This window comes from Schistocerca americana, chromosome 3 (genome assembly GCF_021461395.2).
Source record: "Schistocerca americana isolate TAMUIC-IGC-003095 chromosome 3, iqSchAmer2.1, whole genome shotgun sequence".
Classification (NCBI taxonomy): domain Eukaryota; kingdom Metazoa; phylum Arthropoda; class Insecta; order Orthoptera; family Acrididae; genus Schistocerca; species Schistocerca americana.
Genome location: NC_060121.1, coordinates 324,044,210 through 324,065,999, shown reverse-complemented (window position 1 = coordinate 324,065,999; position 21,790 = coordinate 324,044,210). Strand labels below are relative to the sequence as shown.

The window sequence follows — 21,790 nt, the reverse complement described above, 5'->3', positions numbered from 1 at the left end:
TGTAGAATGCCAGTTTTTCTTTCTCCTGATAATGATGTCCTCCTGAGTAGTTCCCGCTTGGAGATCCAGATGAGGGACTATTTTACCTCCAGAATATTTTACACAAGAGGATGTCATCATCATTTAACCACGCAGTAAATCTGCATACCCCCGGGAAAAATTATGGCATTAGTTTCCCCTTTCTTTCAGCTGTTCACAGTACCAGCATAGCAAGTCCATTTTGGTTAATGTTACAAGGCCAGATCTGTCAATAATCCAGACTGTTGCCCCTGCAACTACTGAAAAGGCTGCTGCCCCTCTTCAGGAACCACATGTTTATCTGGCCTCTCAGCAGATACCCCTCTGTTGTGGTTGCATCTATGGTACAGCTATTTGTATCACTTAGGCAAGCAAGCCACCCCACCACTGGCAAGGCCCATGGTATATTTTGATAAAATTACAATGTCAGTCAGAGACTGGCAGCTTGCAGATACATAAAATTCTCTCCTTCATATATAGTGAAGGAACGTAGTCTCCTATGACTATAATATCAGTGAGTGGTAATTGGAATCAGATAACTGCTGCAAATGCCTGGTGTAACAATTTGTGGGGATATAGAGTGGAATGTTTGCATAAGCTCAGTTGTAGGTAAAGCAGTTTACAAAGGAGATTGGTTGCAATTCACTTGTGTGATCCAGCTAAGAATATTACTTAAGTATGTGGGATCCATTGTAAACAGGACTAGCAGTAGATACTGATATACAATGAAGGGCAGTGCAAATGGTCACTGATCTGTTTGACTCATGGCTGAGCATCATGAGTATGCTGAAAAACCTGAACTGGAAGATGCTGGAAGGCGGATGTGAAGTATCCTGCAAAAATCTACTTATGAAGTTTCAAGAACCAGTATTGAGTGAAGAATCTAGAAATAGACTACAGCTTCCCTATGCACCATAACTTTATGGACTATTAATGCAAGATCAGTCTAATTACAGCATGTAGAGAACTACTTAAGCAACCTCATTTTCCTACCCTATATTGAATGAAACAACTACTCACTTTCATATATTGCAGTATTTAGTTAATTCTTTCATAAGAATCTCTGCACATATGAGGAGGTTTACACAGAATAACAGCTGGATTTCACTTTTGTTTCATTATATTTGCACCACTGCAATATTTTAATCCATAGTGACTTAAAGACGTTTGACTAAGTGAGAAAGGAAAAGCATACCATACGCAACAAAAAAAAAAAAATCATTAATTTATCAATAAATTTAATTTTTATTTACATTCCATATTTACAAGGTTTAAATTACTTAAATATTACCATTCACTAAAAAAGTCACGTAATAAATTATAATTTACAATATAAAATCTTTATACACAGCCATTTACAATTTATGACTAGATAGTAACAATGAAGCAGTAAAGGCTTCCTGAAGTTCAAATTCATGTGAAGAAGAGCCATGTTCTGGTCTGAAGCCTCTTTCATTTATAATTGGAGCATGCCAAAACATTCTTGTTTTATCTGAGCAGATTGGTAATCTCACTTGGGTTCTACTAGACTTATCAGTTTTCTTCCCTTTTCTTAATTTTAAGACAGATGAACAATCACAACAACAAAAATAAGCTGAATATCTCAGTTGAAACTACAGAAACTTTCGTAATTGAAATCTTATTCAATATTTAGTGTAGCCTCATGTAATGATGTATGTATCACAGTCTCAGAATTAGAAGTTTTTTAATCTGCAGGTCTACACCTCAACGTAGCCCCACAGACGAAGACGGCTTATACCTCCATCAGGTGCTATGGTGACACGAACATGAGTGAACGGACCTTTTGATCTCAGTTGATCCTTTGAGAACAAGTGTTGTTTATGTGGAAATAGCTGAAAGAAAAAAAGTGTTTGTCATGTTACTAATGTTATTACAGCTACAGAATACCAGTAACATATAAACGAAAATGAATGTACTAGTGTAGTGATTCAGTCATTCATTATATTCTATCAAGAATGAGGATATAAGAAAAGTTGAGATATACTTAAAGAAAACAATAAAATCATAGAAATGTAATCTGTACTCTGTACTAGAAATCACTCTTTCACTACAGCTTTCTATTCTTGTAGGGAGTTTTACTGGGGAAAGTAATCCAAAGCTAGACAACTCAGGTGTCCTCAGTTGGTACTATCTGACAAAGAATCAACATTACATTCACTCACAGATAATTATGCTCCACTTAACTCTACAAACTTTATTAAAACTGTTTCCAGCTGCTTTAGAAAACATACCAAATGGAAATACTTGCTAAACTTACTTTTATGATAGAGGTATACTACATAAACTTCTTTGGATGTCATTGTTACAAATCAGGCACATCCAGACCAGCTTCATGAAAATGAGAATGTACTTTGTATCCAGATTGCCACAGGTTTTATCAAAACAGTAGTATTTTTCTCAATGTTTTGTTTATGAGTACTAAAAGAAAACTTAATTTTGATTGAAAATGAAATTGCTTTTAAAAATTTGCTTGGACGTGAAAGTGTTGTCAGTTCATTGGAAAATGCAGAAATTAATTAATTTACACATCCTGAAATTCACAAAATGTTTTTGTAAAGGAATTAGGGAATATAGCAGATCTCATCCCATCAGCTGCATACTGTCCACACAGACAAATGTTTAATTGTGTAATATTTCCAAAAATCCATCCCTATATTTCTCCATATTCTTATTTTGTTACATACTAGTGCGTGCAGACTGTTCTTCACTTGAACTTTTACTAAGCTCAGTGCAGGCCAATTCAACTACCTATTCATAAATTGTAGTGGCTGGAATTGCGAGTTAGCTGATTTGTGAGCAGTGATTTTCAGGTTAAATGAGTCATGAAAATTACACCAGGATTTCAAAAAATGTAAAGGGAGAAGCTGTGAAGGATTGCATAATGGATGCATGTACTCTATTTACATAAGTAATCTATCCATGAAGCTAGCTGAGATATTCTTCTACATCCCCATCTTTCTTTTGATGTATGATTGTCATGAATGGTTAAGAGCTGGCACTCAGATTAAGTGAAAGACAGTGAATCAAGTAAATGAATCATAAACAACAGCATATTAAAGGAATTTTGGCATTACAAGAAAACTGTAAGAAAGTTAAAGTCATTGACAAAGAAGTGCAGTATATTTCTCAGCATTAACTTCTAAAAGGTAAGTAGGACTTATGAGTTAAATTTCTGTCTGTTGATAAAGAGTTATGTATTCTATTTAAGAAGATATTGGATATGAATGCATAGGGCATTAGTAATATTATATGAAAGTTTGTCACTAAGTGAGATTTATGAAGAACTGTATGTAAATTACTTAGTCATTTATAGTGGACTGAGAACAGTAAGAATATTGTACCTCTAATAAGATGAACTTCACCTGTGTTAAACATCTAGGGAAAAAAAAGGAAAACTCAAATAGACAGGAAAACAGGAATGGATGACAAGGTCTGCCTGAATTTGTTATTTTATCAATCTCAAAAGTTTGGCTCTTTCTGAAAAAACAGCATGAAATGCCAAATGGCTGATGGTAATGATGTTGATCATGAAGACAATGATAAAAGCATAGTAAAGTATTTACCTTTTGAGGTGGAAGGAGTGTCTTCCATGGTACATTGTTGTTATCACACATAACAGTATCTCCCACTTGATGATCAAAATATACCCCTTCTATCCTTATTGAATCAGGGTAATTGCCTTTGAAGTGAGCTGTGTCAACTTCAACCACGCCAATAGTTCCAGGATGGCCCATGCGAAAAATGGCCCATTCACATCCTGGTACTTGAAGTATTCCTCGAGTATCCTCTGAAACACCAAAATAACACATATCCATAATAAACTGTAAATGATTAAGGGAGACTCTCAAAAGAAAATTTTTAGAAATGATCACTAAGATGTGTATACAAACAACTGATGTATAATAGCTGATTAGCTGTTGTAAGAAGGCAATAACATTCAATTCTTTCAAGAGGAGCACAATATTTTGGACAAACACTTACAGTGATACTAGCATTATATCAAGCAGCAATAAAGTGAAATATCATGAAACAATAGTTTGATAAATAGGCCATGGAATCTATACTGTTGACTGTAGATTAAAGATACTGATGAGTAATACATCATAGGATTTATACTGACTACTTGAATAGGGAACTTAAGAAACACGATCATAATTAGTGATTATCAGTCAACGAGGCAAAAAACAACTGCTACAATTGAGATATAATTTCATCTGTTCACTGTAATTACTGTGTAATGAAAGTACTGAAGATAACCACTCACCATATAGTTGAGGTACTGATCTGTCAACATGCAAATACACCAGGAGAAACTGTCACTAAGCTTTTGGACAGTGTCATTTCTTGGTGATAACAGAGCCACAACAAACAGAAAAACACACACACACACACACACACACACACACACACACACACACACACACACACACACACAGCCTGCTGTCACCTCAACTATATTGTTAGTGGTTATCTTTGTTCCTTCAGTTTTTTGTATTCACCCAGAACTTTCCAGTATCTTGATGATGACTACTATGTGAAATAATTCTACACCATGGGTAAAATTCAAAGGTGCAGAATATACAAATTATTTGTAGATATTGATAAACCATGAAAATTTCAAATAACAGTTTAAGATCAAGAAAGTCTGACACTTGACTGGTCAAGAGTTTTTTCTAGTAGATGCAGAAAGGGTACATAGTATAACTAGAAATATAGCATTTTTGTAATTATGAATTTTCACCTGAGTAGATAAGACACTAATTTGCAATCTTCTAACTGTAAATGGAGTTTGACAACAGCAGCTGACAAATAAATCCCTATCTTCATATCATAACAGCCGCTGTTAATGTTTTGACTCAGTCTGTATTTCCTGGATTCTCCCTATTGATGAAGCATGATATGTCAACGAACCACTGAACCACGAAAATAATTTTCAGGACTACTTCAATAAACTTGCTTACCTTCTAGTACAGGAGGTCGGTCCAGTCGCCTAGCAGTTTCCCAACCATCTCCCATGTTGATACCCGGACCAGGGCGAATTATGTTCCTTGGGTGACCAAAGTGAGCATCTGAATACCCAAGGCAAACACCACCATTTTTCATCAACAAAAGATCTACCAGCTGCAAAAGAAAGTACACATTTATTACCAAAAGTGCCTAAGCTAGGCTTTGTAGTTATGAATAAGCAATGGAGAAGTTATCTCTACTGTAAACTACTATCAGTCAGAGTTTTATATAACTTTCTTTGCTGTGGGAATAGAGAACAAATGGGATCTTGTGTAACCAAGAGTAATGAACTTAATGAATATTATTCTTATTAACACATTCCTGCTCCCCAAGACATTAGTTACTATATCCTTTTTCAATTTTTTCAATCTACTATTATATGTGCATATTTTCTTCATACATCTATTACCAAGTCTTCAGTCAATAGAGATTGTATATTTTGAAATGTTTACTTGAACTGTATTGTGGTAACAAACCTTATAAAAATGTGAAGTGATACCTGGATGAAAAAATAAAATAAAATCAAATGAACTGGGACAAACTGCATTTCCGTGTCACCAGCTGCCAACCTTTACAGTGAAACAATACTCAAGTGCTCAAGCAAACACAGCACTGTGGTTCAATGTTTCTGTTTAGGATTTTTATGAAGTCTGAAATTTATGTAATAATATTTACATACTTTGTGTGCATTTATTTATACTGAAAACTCAAGTTTAGTTGCATGAAACATTTTAGGGTTATTATAAGTCAATCCTATCATGGGTAAGCATTGTGAGGCATGTTCTCTCCTCACAGCAGATAGAAAATATAGACATCACATAAAGATAATCTTTAACTATTGTGGCTATAATAATTTTTCCTGTTTCAAAATGAAAAGAATTAAAATGGGAAGAACTAAAAGTGCAACAGATGGTGAAAAAAAGTTGTGGCAATGTGCTTCTGTGGTGGACAAATGATCCTTCTGATTGATTTTTGATTCCAAGCCAATCGAAAATGTCAAAGGTCCTAAAAAACCCATCAAAACAAGAGGCTAAGGTGAGTGTTGAAGGAAATACTTTTGCTGCATGGTAATGTTTAGTCCCATAGCAAGCATAAGGAAGTCAAACTTTTCAATCAAGTATTTTTATATCACCACTACAAGGCAGAAACAGCTGGAAAAGATTTTGCATGTGTTCAGGAGGTGAACAATGCCTTGTGATTTGTCAAGGAAGAGGGCAGCAGGGTGTGTGTGCCATAGGCACTGGCATGTTGAAAATCCACCATCTGCACTCCCTGTCACCAAAAGCTTGAAAAATAATAATAAAGTTGAGTGGAAAAGTAATGGGGCTTCTGTACAGAAGGCCAAGCAAATTTGATGAATATATATACCTTTGTCTTAGTGTTAATTACACACTGAAAGCTCAGCAGACAAAGTTTTAGCCACCTCATTTGAAATACTGCATTGAGCACTTTGGAATGGTTTAGATAGTGTAGAACTGTTGTGATCATAATGGAGTCATGCCAATGAAGTGACATGCATGTATCAGTTGGTATCAATGTTGTAAGATGGGTCAGTAGGGAGATAAGATACAATGGTATAAATAAGCTGTTGTGTTTAGTCATGTCCATGGCCACACACAGACTGTTCATCATGTCTACAAGGAGTGGTGTAACACTTGCAACCATGTAAATTGGTCTAAGAAAAATCCTAACCGACAAGAACCAGACACCTGTGTTACACCTTTTCAATGACAGTAGGTTGCAAACTTGACAGAAATAGCTGCAGGTAAATTTCAAACAATTTCTGACTCATTGTGAAGGGATCTACGCTAAGTGTACATTTGGAGCGAGTACATTGCAAAAGGTCACTGGTCAAAGTGGTACATATAGCTGCACATCTTCAATTGGACAAACAACATAGACACTGGACAGTATCTGACAAAGTGTTCTGTTTAGTCTGACAGATAACGATTTTGTCTCTTATCAAATAATGCAAGGCCCAATGAGACCTTTAACATGCAGTGTGTGCAAGATGTTGTTGAGGGCAGATGAGATTCTGTGATGTATTGCATTTGTTTTTTGTAGTCATTCAGGTCTTCGTGAACATGAAGTAGGATGTTTATTTCAACATTCTTGGTGGTCATTTCTGGTACATTATCGTGAAGAGTATGGTGTGGACACTAACTTTCAAGATGACAACAACTGCAATCAGTGGGCTGGAGCCATACAGTCACATTTTAAGAACACTGAGACAATGGATGGTGATCGACTGGTATAGTGAATTACCCAATCTTAATCCCACGTAGGGTATGAGTATTAGGAACAGTGGGTGAAAAGTAGCAATCAACATCACGTCTGTTTGGTAGCTCTTTGGGTTCTAATCATCAGTGAACTGAATAGTCATACTTGAAGAAACTTATGGGATCTTCCCCTCGCCGAAATGAGGCCCTTACAGGACCTGTTTAAGGTCCAAGCAACACAAGCTGTCGCTTGGGGACCCGAGCCGAGTGGGGCTCCAGAGTTGTCCAAGTACAAGGTTTTGTTTACAATGAGTTTCACAATTAGTAGCGGAAACTAAGGGAACTGACAAGGGTGAAATTATACTGAGGGAAAGCGAGGAGGTGAAGGACGCCAAATAATAAGTCGCTCGTGTGGAAAAATGTTCTCGAAGCGGCCCTGGGCCCTTATCAAGTTCAGAGGTGATGTTATACGTTATTAGCGTAATGCCCCCTAGGATTTTTGTTCAGTGTGCAAAACGTCAATGGCGGTTTTTATGTACCTTATTGATGTTGAACCTCTTCCAGTCGGGCCTGGCCTCCCCGTAAAGGTGTAGCCGGGCGATTCCGCCGTCAGGGAACATGTTGAGCCTCACGTGTGTCCACGTCTCGTCGCTGTTGATGGTGAAGTGGTTATAGCGGGTCTCTGGGTAGCCCGGCCTCAGGGCTGTCATTGGTACGATCTCCGTCCAGTGCTGCGGTAAGAAAAAGTGAATTATGATCAGCATAATGAGCTGCAGCGTTTGGTTCAGTGGTGGTGTAAGTAGGATGGGTTCCAAAAACATAGTTCGATGTGAAACGTAACTCCCACTCTTCACATAAATTATCCTCATAGTATTTGTAGGTGGCGCCCAACTGCTCGTAAATATTTGGAAAAAAGCAATTTGGGAAGAGCCAAGATCTGCTGATAAAATAATTCTTTATTTAATATAGTTTTCGGTCTTCTTCTCATCTTCAGCATATCATAGTTATTTACAACAGCATAGGTAGCAACGTTCTTATGGTGTCGTCAGATAAAGTAATATCATGCTATTGAGCGTTTGATGTATTTTTCTTCTGACAGCATGTAACGCAGGATGGCCTTTACTTTATTTGGCGTCAGAATAAAACCTTTGTCATGTCGACTGTTGTATATATCTACTTATATCATACCTGTAGATCATCAGACGATCGAAATCAGTATTTAATAAAGAAATTTATTATCAGAAGCCTTTGGCGGTACTGAAATATAATTTTTTCGTATCCTTAGTTACATGGATAAAGGAAACCAGACTGATTCAGTGTTTCTAGGCTTTGGAAATTTTTTTTAGTACATATACGCCTTCTAAAGAAAAGTTGTTCCTTTGGGATAACTAGCCAGGTCTGTAACTGGATCGAAATTTTCCTGTCGTCTTGAATGCTGATACTGAAGTAACATGTGGCGTGTCCTGAGGAGTGTGATATGATCATTCCTGTTAATGTTATATATTAAATACTTAGCTCATAATATTAGTTGGATGTCAGGCTTTTAGCAAGTTATGCGGAAATTCTATACGGTAAAAATCGTAATAATATTCAGTTAGCTCTTTGTAGAATATCGTTTTGCTGCAAATACTGACGACTAATCATTAATGCAGAGAAATGGGAAGTTGTGCAGTTCATGAAACGTAAAATTCTGGTATAATTTGCCTATAGTATTAATGAGTCACAACTAGAGTTAGTCCTATCATGCAAATAGTTGGGAGTAACAACGTATCTGTGGATTAAGGACTGAGACTCATTTGTAGATGAAGCTAATGGCAATCTTCGATTTAATGGTAGGACACTTAAAAACTGCAGTTTGTCTGCAAAAGAGATAGAATACAAAACACTTGTACGTTATAGTTTGCGTGAACCTGCGTAAGAAACAACAATTACCATTTTAGAGGTCAGAAACTTCATATATATGTTTCCCATAAAGGTAAGGCAAACTAAAGCAAATAGCAGTTAACACAATGGCGTAAAGGCAGTTATTCTTACCATGTTGCATCCGCGAACGGAACGGACAGAAAACTAATATATGGCAAAATAAAGAGTAGGCCCTATCCTTCGCGAAGCATTTAAAAGTATTCACAGAATATATAACTGTGGATACTGGGAAACCACATTTTGTGTTGGTATAAGTTCTCTAACAAAACGCCTGCATATTAGGCTGACTATTAGAAACACCTGGCAAATAATAAGAAGGGAATTTTAAGTACCACAGCAAGTTTGCTTGATTTGTGAGAAAAGGTATAGGGCTTCTAAAAAGAAACAGAAATGCTTACGTCCCGCTTGAAGTAAAACGCCTATTATTCCTCGAAAAGTTATGCAGAAAATTTAGAGAATCGGTTTTCACTGAGAGTTTTAACAGTGTTCTAGCTGTTACAATTAATTAAAGCATTTACATTTCACGTAGGTCACTTCAGCAGTCACAGAAATCGAGCATCTGTAGATTACGCTAAACAATCAACGATGTGTAAATAGATTTAGAGCAACGGACACTGTTGAATCCAGTGTAACCAGAGACGCATTTCTTCTTCTCCGCCTTCGTTGTCGCTGATGTCCTCACCATATCCCTGGTAAAGGCTCCTTACCCGGCGCTCTCAGCCAGGCAAACTGAACGAAAGACTGTTTTTAATAAAAAAGGAGTGTTACTCCTTTATCACTACTTCTTTATTATAGATCACGACAGACAACCTGCTAACCCCTAGAGCTCAAATTTACTGAATCTGCTTTTTGTTTATTTACTTGTACTTTACTTTTATTTTCAAACGATTTTATTTATCTCGCGAAACATAAGGAAATTTTACAACATAGCAGTCTGTCATAGTGCTGAATTTGAATGTTTACACAGAAAAGTGGAATTGTCATGACTGCAACATGTGACAAAGAAACCTCTGTTTTAGTCTGTTTATCGGCATAATGAAGTTCTCTGCGCAGCTATTATGTGGCTAGTTCACGTGACAATTGAGCTTCTCTCATAGAAAATGGCGAAATAGAGATTCACAAAACACTGTTACTCTACGAGCCAGTTGGTGATTTTCGTAATTAAAAAAAAAAAAAAAAAACCAGAACTCACCTGCGAGTCGAGCTGCTGTATTTCTTTCATCATCTCTGGTGTCGCAGCATTCCCGATATGAGAATCTCTGTTGGGGATGCAAGCCTCATCTGAAATAGGAACAGATGATATCCTTGTAGTTGTGTTCCACAACATCTTTTGAAATGAGAGCGCAAAAAAGACGAAAAGAGAGAGAGAGAGAAAGGGAAAAGGGGGAGAGAGGCAGAGAGAGAGTGAGGAGAGGTAGGTAGGTAGGGAGGGAGGGAGGTAGGGATGGAGGGAGGGAGAGGGGGAGGGATGGAGAGAGAGAGGGAGAGAGAGAGACAGAGAGAGAATTTAAAAAAAAACACACACACAGAGAAGGAGAAAGAGAGCATGGGTTTGTTAAATTAAACACACAACATTGCCCGAACATATCAAGAAGAAAATATTAAAAAAGTTTAATCAATCCCAAAACTTAATCTTGCTAAGATTGTTCCTTTTCAAGAATCTAAATAGAAAACCTCTGTTATCCGTAACTCACAGCTTCAGACCTGACTTCGTTGAGAATATTGGAGATACAATAAATAACGCTTGAAGTCACAAAAAGAATGCCAGTGAATGGTTAGAAGGTTACGGGGTTCGATAGAACTTTATTTCACTTTATTTTGTCGGTTTTGGAGGGATTCGCACGCGTGGTAACATGTTGCCTTGTAACATGAAAACGAACGGTTTCCAGACATATGTTCCCGAGTAAAACTTTACGTAATAAGTCCCCTCTGCAGGTTATAGAAATGGAAATCGTAGAGCACCCTCCCTAGTCGCTGTTCGTATTTCCAAAACATGTTTGGCTTAAGAAAAGTTTTCTATGTAATGTTGCACAGTTGGTCATTTAATCCCTTCAGAATATCTCTACAGTTGTGATGAACTTTGAGTGTTACATACATGAATTCGCTTTTGTGGAGATGATTTATAAACTAGTGGATACAAATCTTGTAAACAGGTAGAGAGTTCCAATGTCGTCATGTCTTCTTGGATTGAGAAGTGATGATTTCTCAGACAGGAAGATGGAATAACGATTGTGGCATAGATCCAGTTGGATTAGTGGAATTCTGAGAAGAAAGTGTTCCAACACATTCGTACAATACTTGTTATTCACATTGTGGCACGAAGTAATGAAGATGAGGACAGAGACACGATTGCAACTGGAGCACCAGTCGGAGTTGAGAAGGTTGTGGAAAGGTTCAGCAGTGGACTTATTAAAAGAGTAGAGGGTCTACACATATTCCAAAGCAAATAAGACCCGTAGTTTTGATGGCTGTTGCAAAGTGACGAGTTTTTATGCAGTGTTTGATGTTCCTGTCGCTGCAGCCGTTTCGCATTGGCCATATATTGATATGCTGAGAAGCGGAACACGTAAAGTACCACAGCCCGATTTCCCAGAAACTTCGCTCAGTGGAAGAGGAGTAAAAATAAGCGAACATTTATCTCAGCTTATTCGTAGGCACTCGCCTGTTTCTGAGAAAACGACGGTACAAGTTCTCTTTATGTGCCTTTTAGAGAGAAAAAAGTTCAGCTAAAGCGTGGCACAGCGACTAGCGCCGCGGCTTCACGCTTTTGCGCCGCGTGTTCGAAACATGATGATCATTTTTATTTTTGTTTTCCACTTACCTACCCATGTCCGTAAAAGAAAACTACACGAATGTTTCCCAATGTATACTGAAATAACGTTGTCCTTGTTCGTCTACGAATTGTGTCTGGTGAATGAATTAAAAAAAAAAAAAAAAAAAAAAAAAAAAAAAAAAAAAAAAAAAAAAAAAATGAATGATAAAGTCACTTGAAATTGTTTTCGGTGGAATTCCTGTAGCCTATCTTCATCCATAATTACTTGCAAGCGCCAGTTTCTTGTAATATGTTCCGTTATGCTCGGACTGGTGCGAAATTATTGCCAACCGCTCGGTCACTATTGCCAACACGTGAAATCTTTAGCAATATGGACAACGTTTCTTTACCGTGAAAGATTCATACGAAGAAATTTCACTGTGCAAACCCTCCTTCACGCAATGTTCGTGGCATTCGGAATTTCTATGTTTCGAATGTTTCTACGATGTGAAATCCAGCTGTAAATTTATTACTAAGATAACGCCCTTGTATGCCCCTTCTTGATAAGAAACATTCTTGTGGTAACTTTCTCCGGACATGGGTACATAAAACAAAAAAATAGATACAAATAAAATAAAATGAATAAAAACAGAAACTGGACCCAAAATTAAGATGTCTCAACACTAGCCATTGTGCTAGCTGAGAATATCGCGCGCTAAAACGCATCTGAAGTACGTCTAAAACTGTGACCTCCGTTTCCTAAGAAATGATCGGGTATCTATGGATAAGACAGGACACGTTTATTTTGACTCCTCTTCCACTGGAAGATGTTTCTGGGAAATCAGTCTGTGCCACTTGTAGTGCTCTCCTCGTGAGTAGCTCCGTGGAATGTTTCGCTTACCTTTGCGCGACAGGTTGGCAGCCTGCAGAGAGAAGCGCGGCGCGAAATTTCCTGTGAAGTACGCCGTGTCCACGGTGACGCCTCTCAGGACTCCAGGAACACCTGCACCAAGAGAATGGCCAACTTGAGCAAGTCTTCAACACTGAATTCTCAGTGTTTTAAGCGATGATGCAGCGCGGAAAAGACATGTACTATTTGCATTTCGTCGCGGTAATCGCGCAAAACTTAACTTCAGGTCCACGTAGATGGCCGAGAAAATATCGTTGCTAACAGAGAAGTACGATTTGTCAAGCAAGCCCTTCGCTTCTGCTGGCCTACGTACCGAGCCTGAGGATGGCCCAGTCGTGACCGGGGGTGCGTCGGCGCCTCGTCTCCCAGCCGTCCATCCACTTGCCACACTCGGTGAACTCGCCCTCCCGCCACTCTGGAGGGTCCTCCTGGAATCAACAATGTCTCCAGTCACTTCCCTGTTACGAATACGTTCTGCCTTCCCTAGGAAAAATCTAGCTGTCGCAAACAGGTAGTGTTGTGAACACATACTTCAGACCACAGGAATAAAACTACATTGAAGGGCCAAAGAAACTGGTACAGGCATGTGTATTCAAATACAGGAATACGTAAACAGGCAGAATACGGCGCTGCAGTCGGTAACGCCTATATAAGACAACAAGTGTCTGGCGCAGTTGTTACATCGGTTATTGCTGCTAAAATGCCAGCTTATCAAGATTTAATTGAGTTTGAACGTGGTGTTATAGTTGGGCACGAGCGATGGGATACATCAACTCTGAATCGTGATGAAGTGGGGATTTTCCAGTGCGACCATTTCAAGAGTGTATCGTGAATATCAGGAATCCGGTAAAACATCATACCTCCGACATCGCTGCGGCCGGAAAAAGACCCTGCAAAGTGACATAAGTGCAATCCTTCCGCAAATTGTTGCAGATTTCAGTGCTGGGCCATCAACAAGTGTCAGCGTGTGAACCATTCAACGAAACATCAACGGTATGGGGTTTCGGTTCCGAAGGCCCACTCGTGTACCCTTCATGACTGTATGACACAAAGCTTTACTCCTTGCCTGGGCCTGTCAACACCGACATTGGACTGTTGATGACTGGAAACATGTTACCTGGTCGGACGAGTCTCGTTTCAAATTGTACCGAGCGGATGGACGTGTGCCTGTATGGAGACAACCTCATGATTCCACGGGCCCTGGATGTCAGCAGGTGACTGTTCAAGCTGATGGAGGCTCTGCAATGGTGCGGGGCGTGTGCAGATGGAGTGAGATGGGACCCCTAATACGTCTAGGTGACCAGTTTCTTTGACTCCTCAGTGTAAATATGGAAGGGAAAACAATAAATAAAGTATCCCACAGAGTTTAATGTTTGACCCAGTACTGTCCTTGACGTACATACATGATTTACCAACGGTATCGGAGCACTCTTCAAAAGTGTAGAAAATAGAGTCTCGTGGCTACAAGACCTCAAGAGGAGGTTTCTATGAGCAAGAAAGCTTCCTTACTAGCGGTGTAAGAGAGTTGTATCTTAAGTGCATCTCTTCCGTGTAAGTGACTGCAATGAATGTATGGATAGTGTGATGACATGTTTATGTTGTATGATGACGAGAAAAGAGTGAGAACGTAGCCATCAACAGTGTCACGTGCCCGCACTCATTGAAACAGTGCGGTCAGGTTCGGAATTCACTACATGGCGCAAAATCTGGTGACCAGACCACCTCTTCTGCTTTTGCTATTAAAGACTGATGACGAAAATTTTTTCATCATCTGTATTCGAACAGGCTACCTTTGAATAGAGCGCAGGTCTGCTTTAGCAGCCTTGGCTACAGTGATGTTGGCTAAATAATGATACTGCTAGCTGCGTGAAAAAAAAAACACTGAAGAAACCAGAAAACAACGTCGGATGTCAATGTAACTTCGTACACGAACACGCCATCTGCGGCGGTTGTGTAAATGATTACAGTTACCAGTCTCTGACATAGCGGCCAGCAGATGCGGTAGTGTTGTTCACCTTTAGTGTTGCCACCAAATCTGCGAGGGTATACAAGTATAAGGGTCGTGAACAACGTCAGACACTGGACTCGCATTTGGGAGGACGACGGTTCAAACCCGCGTCCGGCCATCCTGATTTAGGTTTTCCGTGATTTCTCTAAATCGCTTCAGGCAAGTGCCGGGATGGTTCCTCTGAAAGGGCACGGCCGATTTCCCTCCCTCATCCGATGGGACCGATGACCTCGCTGTTTGGTCCCCTACCTAAAATCAACCAACCAACAGTTTAGATGTTTTTTTGACTATGAAGGGCACCGAGACGCCAGGTACTGGTGCGAGGCAGCGTTATCAGTACCTGACAGATTTTGAAAGGAGCTTCATTGTGGGCCACCATTTGGCTGACTGCTGTAATTGTGCAATATCCAGATTTGTAGGACATTCGCATGTGACTGGGGTGCGATGTTAGACTGCATGAGAATGTGAATACTCGTCGTCAAGGTTCTGTTCACCACGTGGAGGATGGCTGATCTATGCACCAAGCACGTGATGACCTCTTCTGATCTGTGCCTGCCATCCGAGAACGAGTAACGGGCTTCCTCCAACTTTCAGAGTCATCCCGCAGCGTTAACCCATGAAGTTTCATTTCGTTTCCTACTGCGCTTCTCAGTGCTACTGCTGATAACCTACATGTGTATAGTACCAAGACGATTCGTGGAATTCCTACTCTTCCTGCGGAATGCTTTAATAAAACATGACTTGCCAGTCCACTCACCTTTATGAGGTTCTCGGCCACAGCAAACCAGTCATCAGTTGCGAACAGTACCTGCCCACCGTTCTGTAAAAGACGAAAAGCGTTGTCACTGCAGTATCATTAGCAAACGGAACATGTTGATCATCACAGCCCATCAAAGTCCATAACTTAATATTTCTCTGCGAACTGTAGCACGAGCAAATATAGTTTGTGAAGTGACAGTCCGTTAAATGAAACCTGACAAGTTCAGCGAGAAAATAGCTCTTAACCGTGGTGGAAAAATATGCGATATAGAAAAGAAATTGAATTCGACCCTTAATAGATTAGTTTTTATAATCCTTTTACATTTTTTATTGGCTTTCGAAATTTGTCCAAACATCTACCTTGTTATTGGTTTTGTTATTCTTTTGTTTTTGTGACTTCAAAATTATGCAATATTACAATGGACATTCAGGAGCCAGGTTACATAATTTTATCGGAGTCCTAATTTTCACATACAATGTTTAAGGTCTGAGTGTATAAGATAATAAATATGACATAGACTACAATAAATAGTCTGTCCAACAAGTGCAGTACGAAGTGATAAATTCTTTAACTATCTACCGTCTTCAGAGAGTATATAATACTGGCGAACAACATCACAAAATATATTACACATATGGAGAGTGAGGTGCCAACAGTGTCGTGGTAATGTAATTCAAAATGTTAAACAGTAAATAAATATAAAGGGAACAAACCACAAAACCATTAGCCTCAAACATCGGAAAAAGCGATATTCAGTTCTTGCGTTCGCGCACTTATTTACGGTGTGTGTATGTATGTATGTGTGTGTGTGTGTGTGTGTGTGTGTGTGTGTGTGTGTGTATGTGTGTGTGTAGGTGCGCTCGCACGCGTGTGCGACGATGAGATAGAAGAGGAAGAGGACAACACTTTCAAAGAACGATACTCGATAGAAAAGTAGATGTACTCGAGCTAAAACATTTAATAGTCTTTCAATTTGAATTGAATTACCAATCACAATAAAACAAATTGAAGATAAAAGTATTGAAGAATAACTTGAGGACACATATGGAAAATAAATTAATTCTGTAGGACTTCTCCAGTTTCGTGCTTTTAGTTTATAATTACGAAGATTTTTTACCAAGAAGCTTCGGAAGAATCAGTTAACATGATAAATGCTTCTTTTATGTTATAACATGGGTTCCTTCCAGCTGTCTACGTTAAAACAGAGTATCACCCTGCCTAAAACTACAGAAAACAAGAATTTGGTTATCCTACTAAATATGTTACAAATGTTGTACGTAGTATATAACTTATTTTAGCTCGGTATCTCAGTTTCCAATGGTGAGTTGTTCGCACTGATTACAAACTTGTATAACAGTCTGTACGTTGGTATGTAGGTGGATGCTAACAAGGTTTGACGACTACTTGGAAAACGATGACCAAATTCTTTAAATTTACTTTTCAGTCTTTTTTAGCGCTCCTGTTCCTCACACATTGTAAAAAATAATGTGATTCGGATCATCTGTCTCGCCACACAACGGAAACGGTATGGCACCGATGTTGATTATATGAAGACGATGTTTGTTTTTCCAGTGATTGACTTCAGTCTTGTAATAGCTGTTTGAAACTTCTTGACGCCTGTCCTATGAAACCATGGCACTGCTGGAATTGTTGGACGAATTAACGCATCATGGATACCTTTGATTTGAGAGTTTCTTAACAATTCTTCTTGCCAGTTTGTTACCAACCGCTTACTGAGTATGAGAACTGTATTATTTAACAAAATTTTCTCATATTTAAGAACCTCAGTTGTTGAAAAAAAAAAAACACGTCAAAAAGTGTCTCGTTGCCAGTATTTAGATTTATCACGTAACAATTTCTTCCCCTTATGCCAAACAAATATGCGTGGACAGCAGTTTTCAACTCCTCAAGAAGTTGTTGATACCTTCCAACACAATGCTTTTGATATACGAACATCACAATGGAAAAATGTACAGATTTTACGAGAGAGTATCTGTGGAAACAATAAACAGATTTGTAACAGTAACAGTAAAATGTTTTTATTTCATTGCTTTTGTAAAAGCTAAAAAGGCAGCTCTCGTACGTTTGGCTGTGCCAATGAATGATGAGTCGTTGTCCAGTAGTAATGGTTAGGCCAAGGTTAATGGTATGTTCGTCTTCATAACAATAACATCCTGACAATTTTACATTATCTGTCATTCTCTGCGACTTTCATCGCTGATAACGCTTTTGCGCGCAAAAATGTGCAGTCGCACTTGGATTTGGGTTCCACGTTAAATTGCAATTTCCCTGTAAGTATCTGCTTGTCTGGTTCCAGAACGCAATAATGTACCTCTTATAAAACGTCCCCTTTGAACAATTATCAATGACTGTGCTTAAACTGACACACAATATTTTTTAGCGCAACGCAATCTGACTTTCAAAAATCCCTACAAAAGAATGGCCCTGACTAACATTAACCTATACGTTTCACAAATCACTTACCTCACTAAAATCTTGGTTACTCGAACTACTGCAATACATCGAGCGCCACTACTGCCAGCTAAATAAAAGATTCAAACTACGGAAGGCACTAACTACTGATAGGCATAGTTAGCAAATGAAAGATTTTAATAGCGAACAAACAATGTATTTACCTTAATAGTGTTGAAAAATCATAATATACATAGTAGTTCATGACATACAGTCTTACAAATTTCCAAACTCCGCCATTTCTCTCCCCACATCCACCACTGCTGGCGGCTCACCTCCAACTGCGCAACGCTACGCGATGTTAACATCCAGCTGCCCAACACTACAATGGCGAGTATTACAACAATGCCAACCAGCCACTGACTGCACACAGCACAGCTAGTGATTTTCATACAGAGCGCTACATGGCGTTACCAATATAAAAACCTAAACAGCCTACTTACACTCTTCCAGCAGGATATTGGCTGGTAAACGTAAATATTGAAACTATTGTCTGCTGTACTCATGTCTGAGAAGAAAAATCCCATACAGGGACATTGGCTCTGCATTAGATGTATACGCTGTAGTGGTGATTTTTCCGGACTTCAAACCTAAGCGCCAGTCCGGATTTATTCCGTCGCGGTCAACGCGCTGAGTTTGGAGAACAGGACGCGAGACGTACTCGGATTGCTCAGATGGTAATGGCGTTGCCTGCGAATGGCAAACGTCTAACATCTGTATATAAATCTGTATTCTGCAAGCCACCTTACAGTGTGAGGTGGAGGGTTACTCCGGGACAACTATCTGATCCCCCTTTCCCTGTTCCATTCGCGAAGAATGTCGATAAAACTCCGTATCAACACTAATTTCACTGAAGTTTGTGGTCAATTCACGATACGTACGTGGGAGGAAGCATTATGTTGCTCGCCTCTGGGAATTTCATTAGTAGAGCTCTCCGTGATGCAAAGCGCCTCTCTTGCAGCGTCTGACAAATGAATTTATTGAGCATCTCCATAACTCACTCGCGCCAAGCAAGCAATCCCGTAATGAAAACCACAGATTTTCGTTGGATCTTCTCTATGTTCTTCACAATCGAATCTGGTAAAAGTCACAGATTGATCGGTAACAGTGAAGAATCGCTCATTGTCAGTCCCTTCTTTCGTGGAACAATTAGGCCCTAATTTCCTTCAAATTCTTCCAATGACTCTCAGCCCGGAATCAGCTTTTCCTACAATTTGTTTTACGCGATCATTCTTCTTTAGATCGCTCTGGACGGTTACCGTAAAATGAACTGAATAGGAGCAATGGAGTGAACAGAAAGGACACTTCCAAAATAATTAAGTGCTATCGCGGCGGAAGACAAGTGGGAATGTCATTTAAGGGTTTGTTTGTTTAGGCTGGTAGCGAACCAGTCTAGCAGGGAAAGCATGAATTTCTAAGTTGGTGACACTGCCAATTGATGGCTGTTCACTCTATGACAAATATCATATGTGGCGCTGTATTTGCTTACTTCGAATCTAAATTACGTTGTTTTAAGTACGTGGTAAGCAAAGTTGAAGTCCCGTTTCACTAACGAAAAATTCAGTTTTAAAATATACTTTAATTTGTCATATGTTTCGGAAAGTTGGGGTTGTGTTTCCGGAATTTTCGAGATGAATAGAAACAGTAATATTGTCTTTCTACGAAAGAAGACGAAAAATTTGACGGAAATGGAAAACCATCCGGCACTGTTGTTAGCGCAAGAGATTATGCTGTGATTACAGTATGTGACAAAGTAAGCAGTCATTTAGATTGTATGCATGTAACATTTGTTATTAATTTTAGATGGCAAAGGTTTTTGCTATATTAACTGGTAGTGAGTCAAGTCAAAGACATCATTTTTATGCATGACGTCCGTGACTTAATATATTAACAACAAAGCTCATCAATTTAATGTTACAATAAAGTAATTTGGGTTATAACAACTTTTATTTGGAAAACAGATTTTCAAAAATCGCTCTCTGCGAGATGAATATGAACACTAAATTTTTATTTTTTATGTTATAAAAACATTAGCTAGCTCCCAAAACATTATATGGTTAAAGTTCGATACAAGCTCTGTTATTCAATATAATTCTGATTTTCATGTTTAGTGCTAATGCCAACGGCCTTGCCGCAGTGATAACACCATTTGCCATCAGATCATCGAAGTTAAGCGCTGTCGGGCTGGGCTAGCACTTGGATGGGTGACCATCCGGTCTGCCGAGCGCTGTTGGCAAGCGGGGTGCACTCAGCCCTTGTGAGGCAAACCGAGGAGCTACTTGACTGAGAAGTGGCGGCTCCGGTCTCGGAGACTGATATACGGTCGGGAGAGCCGTGTGCTGGCCACATATCCGCATCTGATGACGCCTGTGGGCTGAGGATGACACGGCGGCCGGTCGGTGCCGTTGGGCCCTCATGGCCTGTTCAGGCGGAGTTTAGTTTAGTTTGGTTAATTATGTCTTTCTAAAATTAACAATTATTTTTTCTTTTTCAAAACTTTTTCTATTCACCCCATTTTACGGTACTCCTAGATATTGTACACTAATTATCGTTTCCAGAAATGTACTGCCAGCAGTGTGGTCGTACAGTAGTGGATTCGTTCTCCTTCTTGTGCTGAATGCCTTAAATTTTTTTTATGTTTCATCCGCCATTCCCTGCACAAATCATTAATCCTCTGCAAGTCTTCTTGCAGTTCGTTAAGACTTCTGGCGTTGCTACCTTCATCGTCTGCGAACAGCCTGACGGGTCTTCTGTCTTTATAAACAACAACCGTCCTAAAATGAAATTTTCACTCTGCAGCGAAGTGTGCGCTGATATGAAACTTCCTGGAAGATTAAAAATGTGTGCCGGACCGAGACTCGAATTTGGGACCTTTACCTTTCGCGGGCAAGTGCTCTTCCGTGTGAGTCGTGCTTAGGTAGCTCAGACGGTAGAGCACTTGCCTCAGTTGAAATACGTGAGAGTGTTTCGAAAACGAAAGCTAGGAGGTTTGTTTGCGTCGTACAGTAGGCTGCGCGTATTTTCGAGTCCAAGAGCGTGGCGTGCCAATGCGGGCCACGTAACTTACCCTCTCGGCGCAGAGGTCGTTGAGCTGAGTGAAGGCTGTCTGGGTGTCCATGTCGGCGGACGCAGTGCGCTTCTGGTAGCGGCTCCTGGCAGGCACGTCTCTATATAAGGCCTGCCGCTATCTACTGACCCCAGGCTGTAGGCGCGTGCCCGCCCTTAATCGAGCTTACACGTCATCAGCCACGCTTTCCGCAGCGCGTCTGCTCAGTGTCATCAAACACATCCTGCCACTGGCTATTGTATAACAGACGCCGTCCTGCGTTCGAATCATGGTAATGGGGTCACAGAGTATTACGGTCTCTCCCGAGTCCTCCCCCCCGCCCCCCCCTCCCCCCCGTCACCCCGTCACAATTTAACTTTACGTCACCTCCACCTGCAGTGTGCCACTGGTGCCTACTCTAATAATAATAATAATAAAATATGTTTTTTATTTCGAATAATTCTTTCAGGTAGTGCGATAAATCAACATTGTTTCTCCTTCTTTGTTTCCAATTGCAGTTTCCTTTGGGCCCACACCTCTTTTCACTATTCGAGAATGTCGTTCCTTCTCTTCTTGTGGCCGCCTTCCTCCATTTCTTGATTTTTTCCCTGGCCTTTTTTTTAAAATGCATCTTTAAAAATTGTTCTGTTTCTT

At 39.6% G+C, this 21,790-nt stretch overlaps 1 protein-coding gene across 1 annotated transcript; it reads right to left on the bottom strand.

Moving 5' to 3' along the window:
• Positions 1-1,229: 1,229 nt before the first annotated feature.
• On the bottom strand, positions 1,230-21,250 carry LOC124607355 (allantoicase-like). Its single transcript, XM_047139657.1, has 9 exons — positions 21,158-21,250; positions 15,616-15,678; positions 13,164-13,278; positions 12,842-12,943; positions 10,381-10,469; positions 7,805-7,996; positions 5,001-5,160; positions 3,603-3,826; positions 1,230-1,871 (listed from the first exon to the last, which is right to left on the bottom strand). The coding sequence occupies exons 1-9, from the start codon at positions 21,206-21,208 to the stop codon at positions 1,737-1,739; spliced, it is 1,131 nt and encodes a 376-aa protein (XP_046995613.1). The 5' UTR covers positions 21,209-21,250; the 3' UTR covers positions 1,230-1,736.
• Between the last annotated feature and the right edge of the window lie 540 nt (positions 21,251-21,790).

Bases quoted from the DNA above. Each gene is read 5' to 3' on its own strand.
- LOC124607355 (XM_047139657.1), bottom strand. From the start codon at position 21,208: ATGGACACCCAGACAGCCTTCACTCAGCTCAACGACCTCTGCGCCGAG. The intron at 15,679-21,157 runs GTAAGTTACGTG...CGTCTTTTACAG, and splicing joins ACGACCTCTGCGCCGAGAGG to AACGGTGGGCAGGTACTGTT. The intron at 12,944-13,163 runs GTACGTAGGCCA...CTCTTGGTGCAG, and splicing joins CTGGGCCATCCTCAGGCTCG to GTGTTCCTGGAGTCCTGAGA.